The sequence below is a fragment of the Ranitomeya imitator genome, chromosome 1 (assembly GCF_032444005.1).
Source record: "Ranitomeya imitator isolate aRanImi1 chromosome 1, aRanImi1.pri, whole genome shotgun sequence".
Taxonomy (NCBI): Eukaryota; Metazoa; Chordata; class Amphibia; order Anura; family Dendrobatidae; genus Ranitomeya; species Ranitomeya imitator.
In genome coordinates this window covers 545,749,476-545,760,394 of record NC_091282.1, presented here as the reverse complement: position 1 = coordinate 545,760,394, position 10,919 = coordinate 545,749,476, and the positions used below count along the sequence as shown (strand labels likewise).

Here is a 10,919-nt window from a genome sequence, read left to right as displayed (position 1 = left end):
CGTGACCGCAGCGCTCTGATCAGTATCGCTGCTGATCAGAGACTGCGCCACAGGATTTTTTCTTTATTTAGATAGCTATCGTAGTGGACATCGCAGGTTAAGCGACGTCCGATTTTTTTTTTTTAGAAAAAATAATAAATCATAGTTAGTACAGTGTAGTTTTAGACGTAGCGTAGCCGGCGTCAGTGTTTGGTGACGTCCCCTTTCCCAGTCCCCCATCCCTGTTCCAGTACCCCCTCCCCCCCCAATTGATTTTTTAGCACACTTTTTTTTGCGCTTTTTTTGTGTGTGCTGCGTGCTGCGCACAGCATTTCTGCGCTTCCTGTGTCCGCAGCACTCTATCGCTGCTAATCAAAGACTGTGCCACAGGGATTTTTCTCTTTTTAGCTAGTTAGCGTAGCGGACATCGCAGTCTAAGCGACGTCCGATTTTTTTTTTTAGAAAAAAAATAGTAATAGTAGTTAGTAAAGTGTAGTTTTAGATCTAGCAAGGTAGCATAGCCGGCGTCAGTGTTTGGTGACGTCTCCTTTCCCAGTCCCCCATCCCTGTTCCAGTACCCCCCTCCCCACTTCAATTGAATTTTTAGCTCACTTTTTTGCGCTTTTTTGTGTCCGCTGTGTCCTGCGCAGAGTATTTGTGCGCTTCCTGTGTCCGCAGCGCTCTGATCAGCATTGCTGCTGATCAAAGACTGCGCCAAAAGGAATTTTTCTCTTTTTAGCTAGTTAGCGTAGCGGACATCGCAGTCTAAGTGACATCCGATTTTTTTTTTAGAAAAAAATAATAGTTAGTACAGTTGTAGTTTTAGACGTAGCAAGGTAGCATAGCCGGCGTCACAGCGTTAGTGAGGACTGATCTTTTATAGAAAAAAAAAATCGTATAGAGTAGTTTTATAGGTAGTGTGTTAGGTTTTGCCGGCGTCAGTGTTTGTTTCTATTGCCGAGTAATTTCTAGTGTATTAGGGGAGCGTACGTGACATTGTTTGTGATGTCCGTTTTTCTTTTGTAAAAAAATAATTAGTTGCGCCGAGTAAATTTTTAGCGAGTGCATTAGGGGAGCATACGTCACATTGTTGCTGACTTCTGTTTTTCTTTTGTAAAAAATAATTATTTGCGGCGGGTAAATTTATAGGGAGGGCATTAGTGTAGTGAACGTCTAATTTTTTTTATCCAAACTTTTTTTTTTTACATCTGATTTTTCCTTTAATTTTTTTTCTTTTCTACATATTATCTCTCTACTCTTTTTTTCTCTGTTTTTTATAATAAATTGTACCCTATTACACAAGCCCCACACATTACACGTGTAAAAGCACCACTTACATACACATCCAAAAAGGTGTGGGGAAAAAAAATAAAAATGGACCATTCGTCAACAAGGCGCTATTCACCAGAGGAGGCTTACGCCATCCTTGCGTCCAACACAGATTCAGCCAGTGAGGAAGATCCCACATTCCTCTATTCCTCCTCCGCCTCATCTGGTGAGGAAGGACCCCCAACAAGGTGCCCTAGGACCCAGCCAGCTCCTGCAGCAATCGATCCCGTATGGATTGTGTGGCGCCCCAGGGTCCTGGTCGTCACAGTAGCACTGCTTTCCTCCCGGGGAAAGTGAAGTTACGCTTAAAGGCAAGAAGGGATAACTGTAACCAGGTACCACAAACATGCAACACATTCACACTCCATTCCACCAGGGGGAGCTTTTGATCCTATGTACTAGGTGACTCCCATATATATATATCTGGTAGTCTGTGGGGAAAGTCAGTGAGTTCTTGCCAGGAAACAGACTGGATCAGTCTGAGGCAGAAGAGGGTTTACAGAGTTGTGTAGCTACAGTGCAGCAGTTCCTGGAAAGAGACATACAGAAAGCTGAATACATTACAGTGAACATGCTGGAGAGCAAAGCACAAGAGAGGAAACCATGGTGAAACCAGCCCCAAGCAGGCTGCCTCCTTCTGAGGCACAGAGACCGGTAGCCGGAACACCGAGGGTCGTAAGGCTCTCCACAACTTACATCAGAGACCGGCAGTACACCTGAATTCCACGTTCCCTGTCCGCCTTAGTACCCAGGAGGCACGGTGACACCCTTAGAGGCTGGGGAGTCCTAGAGTCCCTATAAAACGCCTCAAGTCACGAGTCATACGGGTCTTGTCCTATTCTATGCGGGGGACAGAGAGAGAGAACATCTGTGAGGACCTTATGTGAAGCCATAGGCAGTAAGGGACTACAACACCACGGCGCTAGAGGAAGGCTTTGATTTCGACCTGGGTAAGGGGACTCCTAACTTGCCTCCAAGCCGGCCGGACCCTGCCTGCCCTGTGATCTGGTACCCTGGACTATGGCTCCCTGAAGACTTCAGTAAACAAGGTAAAGATACTGCAAACCTGTGTCCTCATTCTTTACTGTGCCATTCACTATCTTCAATCTACACATTGGGAGCCCTGGGGATATACTTCTCCTGTGGGAAGTTATATCATCTAGCTGCCATAACAACACCCCAGAGGACCCCTTAACCCCTTTACCCCCAAGGGTGGTTTGCACATTACTATCCGGGACAATTTTTACAATTCTGACCACTGTCCCTTTATGAGGTTATAACTCTGGAACGCTTCAACAGATCCTGATGATTCTGACACTGTTTTCTCATGACATATTGTACTTCATGATAGTGGTAAAAATTTCTTTGATATTGCCTGCGTTTATTTGTGAAAAAAATGGAAATTTGGCAAACATTGGAAAATTGCGAAATTTTCAAAACTTTGAATTTTTATGCCCTTAAATCACAGAGATATGTCACACAAAATACTTAATAAGTAACATTTCCCACATGTCTACTTTACATCAGCACAATTTTGGGACCAACATTTTTTTTGTTAGGGAGTTATAAGGGTTAAAAGTTGACCAGCAATTTCTCATTTTTACAGCACCAAGTTTTTTTTAGGAACCACTTCACATTTGAAGTCACTTTGAGGGGTCTATGTGATAGAAAATACCCAAGTGTGACACCATTCTAAAATCTGCACCCCTCAAGGTGCTCAACACCACATCTAAGAAGTTTATTAACCCTTCAGGTGTTTCACAGGAATTTTTGGAATGTTTAAAAAAAAATGAACATTTCACTTTTTTCACAAAATATTTATTTCAGCTCCAATTTGTTTTATTTTACCAAAGGTAACAGGAGAAATTGGACCCCAAAAGTTGTTGTCCAATTTGTCCTGAGTAAGCTGATACCCCATATGTGGGGGTAAACCACTGTTTGGGCGCATGGCAGAGCTCGGAAGGGAAGGAGCGCCATTTGACTTTTCAATGCAAAATTCACTGGAATTGAAATGGGACGCCATGTTGCATTTGGAGAGCCCCTGATGTGCCTAAACATTCAAACCCCCCACAAGAGACACCATTTTGTAAAGCAGACCCCCTAAGGAACTTATCTAGATGTGTTGTGAAAACTTTGAACCTCCAAGTGTTTCACTACAGTTTATAACGCAGAGGCGTGAAAATAAAAATTCTTTTTTTTTGCACAAAAATTATTTTTTATCCCCCAGTTTTGTATTTTCCCAAGGGAACAGGAGAAATTGGACCCCAAAAGTTGTTGTCCAATTTGTCCTGAGTACGCTGACACCCCACATGTGGGGGTAAACCACTGGGCGCATGGCAGTGCTCAGAAGGTGCGCCGTTTGGAATGCAGACTTAGATGGATTGGTCTGCAGGCGTCACGTTGCATTTGCAGAGACCCTGATGTACCTAAATAGTAGAAACTCCCCCCAAAACTGACCCCATAATGGATACTAGACCGCCCAAGGAACTTATCTAGATGTGTTGTGAGAACTTTGCACCCCCCAAGTGTTTCACTAAAGTTTATAACGCAGAGCCGTGAAAATAAAAATGATTTTTTTTCCCACAAAAATTACATTTTAGCCCCCAGTTTTGTATTTTCCCAAGGGTAACAGGAGAAATTGGACCCCAAAAATTGTTGTCCAATTTGTCCTCAGTACGCTGATACCCCATATGTTGGGGTAAACCTCTGTTTGGGTGCACAGGAGAGCTCGGAAGGGAAGGAGCACTGTTTACTTTTTCAACGCAGAATTGGCTGGAATTGAGATCGGACGCCATGTCGCGTTTGGAGAGCCCCTGATGTGCCTAAAAAGTGGAAACCCCCCAATTCTAACTAAAACCCTAACCCAAACACACCCCTAACCCTAATCCCAACCATAACCCTAACCACACCCCTAACCCTAATCCCAAACATAAATGTAATCCAAACTCTAACTTTAGCCCCAACCCTAACCCTAACTTTAGCCCCAACCCTAACCCCAACACTAACCCTAACCCCAACTATAACCCCAACCCTAAATTTAGCCCCAACCCCAACCCTAACTTTAGCCCCAAACCTAACCCTAACTTTAGCCCCAACCCTAACCCTAACTTTAGCCCCAACCCTAACCCTAACGGGAAAATGGAAATAAATACATTTTTTTAAATTTTATTATTTTTCCCTAACTAAGGGGGTGATGAAGGGGAGTTTGATTTACTTTTATAGTGTTTTTTTTTTGGCAGATTTTTATGATTGGCAGCCGTCACACACTAAAAGAGTCATGTGAGGTCTTGTTTTTTGCGGGACAAGTTGACGTTTTTATTGATACCATTTTCAGGCACATGACATTTTTTGATCGCTTTTTATTCTGATTTTTGTGAGGTACAATGAACAAAAACCAGCTATTCATGAATTTATTTTCTGGGGGGCGCATATAGCGTTCCACGTTTGGTAAAATTGATAAAGCCGTTTTATTCTTCGGGTCAGTACGATTACAGCAATACCTCATTTATCATTAATTTTTTTATGTTTTGGCACTTTTATACGATAAAAACTATTTTATATATAAAATAATTATTTTTGCATCGCTTTATTCTGAGGACTATAACTTTTTTATTTTTTCGTTGATGACACTGCATGGCAGCTCGTTTTTTGTGGGACAAGATGACGTTTTCAGCGGTGCCATGGTTATTTATATCCGTCTTTTTGATTGCGTTTTATTCCACTTTTTGTTTGGCGGTATGATAATAAAGCGTTGTTTTTTTGTTTGTTTTATACGGTGATCACTGAAGGGGTTAAGTGGGGGGACAGTTTTATAGGTGTGGTCGGAACGGACGCGATGATACTAAATGATACTAAATGTGCCATTTTGGATCCAGGCCTGCAGGGAGGAGGAGGTAGGAGACCCTCGGAGCAACGCGATTACATCGCATTGCTCCGAGGGTCTCAGGGAAGCACGCAAGGGGCCCCCTCCCTCTGCGATGCTTCCCTGTGCCACCGGAATACTGCAATCATGTTTGATCGCAGTGTGCCAGGGGTTAATGTGCCAAGAGTGGTCCGAGACCGCTCCTGGGACATAGTGCTGGATGTCAGCTGCGATAGTCAGCTGACACCCGGCCCCGATCGGCCGCACTCCCCCAGTGAGCGCGGCTGATCGGTGATGATGTATTATCCCGTCGGTGGTCATATGGGCCCATACCACCTCGACGGGATAGTTCGTCATATGTCAGAAAGGGGTTAAAGCAGCGTCGGTCCCCACTGACCGAATACCACAGGTGGTGTCACGAACATAAACTTTATTCCCTTTAAAGACCTTTCCCTTTTACATGAGCTCCCAGGGCCACAGACCGGGTCGCAGCCACCGTAACATCCCCCTGTGAACAGCAAGACCCGGTACCGAGTACCCCACGCCCTGGCGGGAGACTTCATTGCACCCCCCGAAAATTATCAGCCCGTCATTCCGGATTTCGGCAGCAGCTCAGGAATCCAGTTTGACACCACTGGCCCCACTGAAATTGACTTCTTAAATCTTATTTTCAGTGAGGAAATAATAAATCTTATGGTATCCCGGATGAACTTGTATGCCCAACAATTTTTCACCCAAACTCCCACGTCATCAAATGCCAGATGGACCCCCATAAATGCAGCAGAGATGGGGGTGCATTATACTATATGGAGGACTATTTGTGGGCCATTATACTATAATGGACCAAGGAGATTTTTTCCCTGGTCATGAACATTTCCCCTTTAAAGACCTTTCCCCCTTTTATCAACGGACGCCCCGAGGGCCACAGACCGGGTCAGCCATGTGACATCCCCCTTGAGAACCGATGGGCCCGGCTCCGAGTACCCCACTGCCCTACTGGGGGGCGATCCAGTATTCCAAACCACCAGATTCAACAAGTAAAATGCAATAAACTCGTGCTCAGTTCACAACAAATGCATAAAGATATATGTGTGGTCCACCATACTGTGTGGAGGGCTGTGTGGGGGCCATTATATTGTATGGAGGGCTAGTGCAATCCATTTTACAGTGTAGAGAGGTGTGCGGCCATTATACTGTATGTAGGTCCATTATACTTCTTGGAGGGCTATGTGGAGGGTCACAGTTGAAGGATCGTACTGTGTTGGGGTCAGCATACTTTGCCTTGTAAATTGTGGTGGTGTGCAGTAAGGGTCATTATACTGTACAAGTGGAGCCTAATGTGGAAGAATTCACCATGGGGTATCAGACTGCGTTTGGGGGGCATTTTTATTGGCATCATACTTTATGGGGGCAATGAAAGAGGAATTTAGGACTTCAGCAGGGGTACTCTGTAAAGGCTGGAAAATTGTGAGATATGCTCTACTGTGACCTCAACAATTTTTTTTTGGGAGGGGGGCAATTTGAACTTCTGCTATGGGGCCCCATAATTTGTATGAACTCTCCTGATAGAGACATTGACTTGCTATATGAATTAGATATTAAGGAAGTACGGTGTTCCTTACTGAATTGTTGGACATGCTACAAAGGCTGCGCATACTGTTGTTTTGTGACATCACAGGCTTGTTCCAATGAAGCTGAGAAAGGCAGGCACTGGGGAGTTCTATGCTGGAACACAGTGCTGTCCTGAGCAAACAGCTTGTAAGTCAGACGAGAGAAGAAACCATGAGGACTCTGATATTCTCCGCCTTGCTTTTCTACATACTAACAGCAGGTATGCAGAGGTATTGTTCTCACCCATAATAGAGACCAAAAAAGAGAGACTATTTCAATGATCATAATGTATTATTGTAGTGATTTATTGCATGCATTTTTTATGTGGCTTCCAATTACCAAGTGAATAGTTACTAGCTTTGTTAATAAATGTAGGAAGCAGCCAGCATGCATTTACTTTTACTAATTAATTTAATGGTATAAGATTTGCATGGATTCACTTTTTTACAGAATGCCTGTAGTAATACTTTACTTTTCTCCATACTATATATTTACAAATGTCAATGTGCTTTATATTCAATGGAGCAAATCTGTTACTGATAAAAATAATACATCTACAGTGTATGTTTTCTGTTCATCAAAGGCTGTGAATGTGTAACTTTAACGTGAATGGCCACAATTATGAGAAGGTCTCTCCAGCAATTACAACATCCCTGACCATTTGCTGTTTGGATATTGCTCAGACCATTTTTTTTTTCTCTTAAAGGGGGTTACTAGCAAAAGGAAAACTGTAGTTAAATGTTCTTTAGCTGGCTAACTTACTAAGGCCGGGTTCACATTGCGTTAACAGCAGCCCGTTCAATACATACGTTAACGGGCTGCTGTTAACGCAAGTGCCGATGTGTCATCACGCTAGCACAGATAGAGCTAGCAGATTCTCTATCAGCGCTAGCAGTGACGGACCAGGAAACGCTGCAGCCCGCGTCCCTGGTTTCGTCACTCAATGACGGCACATCGCTAGCGCACGCCCATTGTGGGCATGCGCTAGCGACGCGTCCGACATAGGACATAATGGCGGCATTAACGAACTGCGTTACACCGCGTTATGCCGCAGTGTAACGTAGTCCGTCTAACGGACGCCACAGACGCAGTGTGAACCCAGCCTAATACAGTCCTACTAGCCCAGGTGCCCTGCTTCTCTGCTAGGCCTATATTCCCTGTCTCTTGGCTGCCTCGCTTCCAGTGCTGTGGCCATGACTGCTAATTTCAATAGCTAAGATGGTCTCTGATCCTTCTACAGAAAGAAGCCGGATTCGGTTATAATGGTAGCAGTCAGTTGTCTCCTTTACACACTGCTTCTGCCATGTGCCAACACAGCAATATTGTGTATTCCAAAGCGTTAAACAAGCTATCGGAGGATCACTGCTTCAACTCCTCTAATGGGGCAAAAAACAACAGTAAAATGTTCACTAAAATGCCTTCAACCCACAAAAACCCCCAAAAATGCTGTTTTCATGAAAAATATTTTTTATTCAATGTCTCCAAACAAGAACAAATACAGTGGGGCAAAAAAGTATTTAGTCAGTCAGCAATAGTGCAATTTCCACCACTTAAAAAGATGAGAGGCGTCTGTAATTTACATCATAGGTAGACCTCAACTATGGGAGACAAACTGAGAAAAAAAAATCCAGAAAATCACATTGTCTGTTTTTTTAACATTTTATTTGCATATTATGGTGGAAAATAAGTATTTGGTCAGAAACAAAATTTCATCTCAATACTTTGTAATATATCCTTTGTTGGCAATGACAGAGGTCAAACGTTTTCTGTAAGTCTTCACAAGGTTGCCACACACTGTTGTTGGTATGTTGGCCCGTTCCTCCATGCAGATCTCCTCTAGAGCAGTGATGTTTTTGGCTTTTCGCTTGGCAACACGGACTTTCAACTCCCTCCAAAGGTTTTCTATAGGGTTGAGATCTGGAGACTGGCTAGGCCACTCCAGGACCTTGAAATGCTTCTTACGAAGCCACTCCTTCATTGCCCTGGCGGTGTGCTTTGGATCATTGTCATGTTGAAAGACCCAGCCACGTTTCATCTTCAATGCCCTTGCTGATGGAAGGAGGTTTGCACTCAAAATCTCACGATACATGGCCCCATTCATTCTTTCATGTACCCGGATCAGTCGTCCTGGCCCCTTTGCAGAGAAACAGCCCCAAAGCATGATGTTTCCACCACCATGCTTTACAGTAGGTATGGTGTTTGATGGATGCAACTCAGTATTCTTTTTCCTCCAAACACGACAAGTTGTGTTTCTACCAAACAGTTCCAGTTTGGTTTCATCAGACCATAGGACATTCTCCCAAAACTCCTCTGGATCATCCAAATGCTCTCTAGCAAACTTCAGATGGGCCCGGACATGTACTGGCTTAAGCAGTGGGACACGTCTGGCACTGCAGGATCTGAGTCCATGGTCGCGTAGTGTGTTACTTATGGTAGGCCTTGTTACATTGGTCCCAGCTCTCTGCAGTTCATTCACTAGGTCCCCCCGTGTGGTTCTGGGATTTTTGCTCACCGTTCTTGTGATCATTCTGACCCCACGGGGTGGGATTTTGCGTGGAGCCCCAGATCGAGGGAGATTATCAGTGGTCTTGTATGTCTTACATTTTCTAATTATTGGTCCCACTGTTGATTTCTTCACTCCAAGCTGGTTGGCTATTGCAGATTCAGTCTTCCCAGCCTGGTGCAGGGCTACAATTTTGTTTCTGGTGTCCTTTGACAGCTCTTTGGTCTTCACCATAGTGGAGTTTGGAGTCAGACTGTTTGAGGGTGTGCACAGGTGTCTTTTTATACTGATAACAAGTTTAAACAGGTGCCATTACTACAGGTAATGAGTGGAGGAAAGAGGAGACTCTTAAAGAAGAAGTTACAGGTCTGTGAGAGCCAGAAATCTTGATTGTTTTCCACCATAATATGCAAATAAAATGTTAAAAAAACAGACAATGTGATTTTCTGGATTTTTTTTTCGCAGTTTGTCTCCCATAGTTGAGGTCTACCTATGATGTAAATTACAGACGCCTCTCATCTTTTTAAGTGGTGGAACTTGCACTATTGCTGACTGACTAAATACTTTTTTGCCCCACTGTATATATTGACCCCTGCTGCAAATGTCACCATCTGTAGAATAAAGATAATAGAAAAAAATCTCCCAGATATAATATACTGTTTTATTTTTTTATTTTGTTTTATTTTTTTCCATTTTCTCATACTGTTATGTCAATACAACAATAAAAAAAGTTATACCTCCAAGAATGTCTCAACACAAAAATGACCATGTATACACTCTTCAACGTTAAAATGTGACCACCAAAAAGGAAAAGTAGTAGAATTCTGGAAATGACAGGCTTGATAGACATATTAATGATATGTAAATGACTAAAACAATTGACTAAATTTTAAAAACATCTTGATTTATTCAGTACCAAGTACGAGCACGTGTGCACAAATAAACACACTTTGGCATGCTATCAATGAGGTCATTAATGGTTGTCTAAGGAATGTTGCCAATTCCCAACAAATAATATCCCAGATGCGATCGATGGGAGATAAGTCTGGAGACGCTGCAGGCCATGGTAGTACGTTTAGGCCATGCAGGCTGCTCACAGTAAGGTGATCAATATGCTGTCTGGCGTTGTCCTGTTGAAAAACAGCTACTGGGTACTTTGAAGAAATGGCTGTACTGCTATTTCAACAAGCAAATCAAGGTAACACTGAGCTGTTATTGTGCCATACATTAGGCCACCCGACACCATAATCCCAGTTGTTTCATTTACCTCATGCTCTACTCTCAAGGGCTACCATGGTGCAAGCAAAAGGCAATGGAGGCTTCGATAGCTTTCTATGCCTTTCAGCGATGAGTCATGCTCTTGTCTTGGACACAATGATAGATGTAAAATGGACCGGAGACCACGTGGGCAATGCCATGAAAAGGCCTTTACGAGGAAACATCTCATCGTCCTACTTCCAGGATTATGGTCTGGGCTAGCATAATATATAGTAGCGCTACCTGTTTAGCCTTTAATACATGTACAATAACAGCTCAGAGTTACAATGATTTGGTGGTGGAACCAGTAGCACCGCCATTCTCCAAAGAGTCAGAGGACCTGTTTTTTAATAAGGTTTGGTATGTGCAATTCTACAG

The 10,919-nt window shown here is 43.3% G+C and overlaps 1 protein-coding gene across 1 annotated transcript in view; it reads left to right on the top strand.

Moving 5' to 3' along the window:
- The first annotated feature begins 6,901 nt into the window (after positions 1-6,901).
- LOC138657925 (trypsin inhibitor ClTI-1-like) overlaps positions 6,902-10,919 on the top strand; it is a 43,692-nt gene continuing 39,674 nt past the window's right edge. Inside the window, exon 1 of the mRNA XM_069745525.1 lies at positions 6,902-7,001. Coding sequence (XP_069601626.1) covers positions 6,953-7,001 — 49 coding nt within the window. The 5' untranslated portion in view covers positions 6,902-6,952. The remainder of the gene's footprint in view (positions 7,002-10,919) is intronic.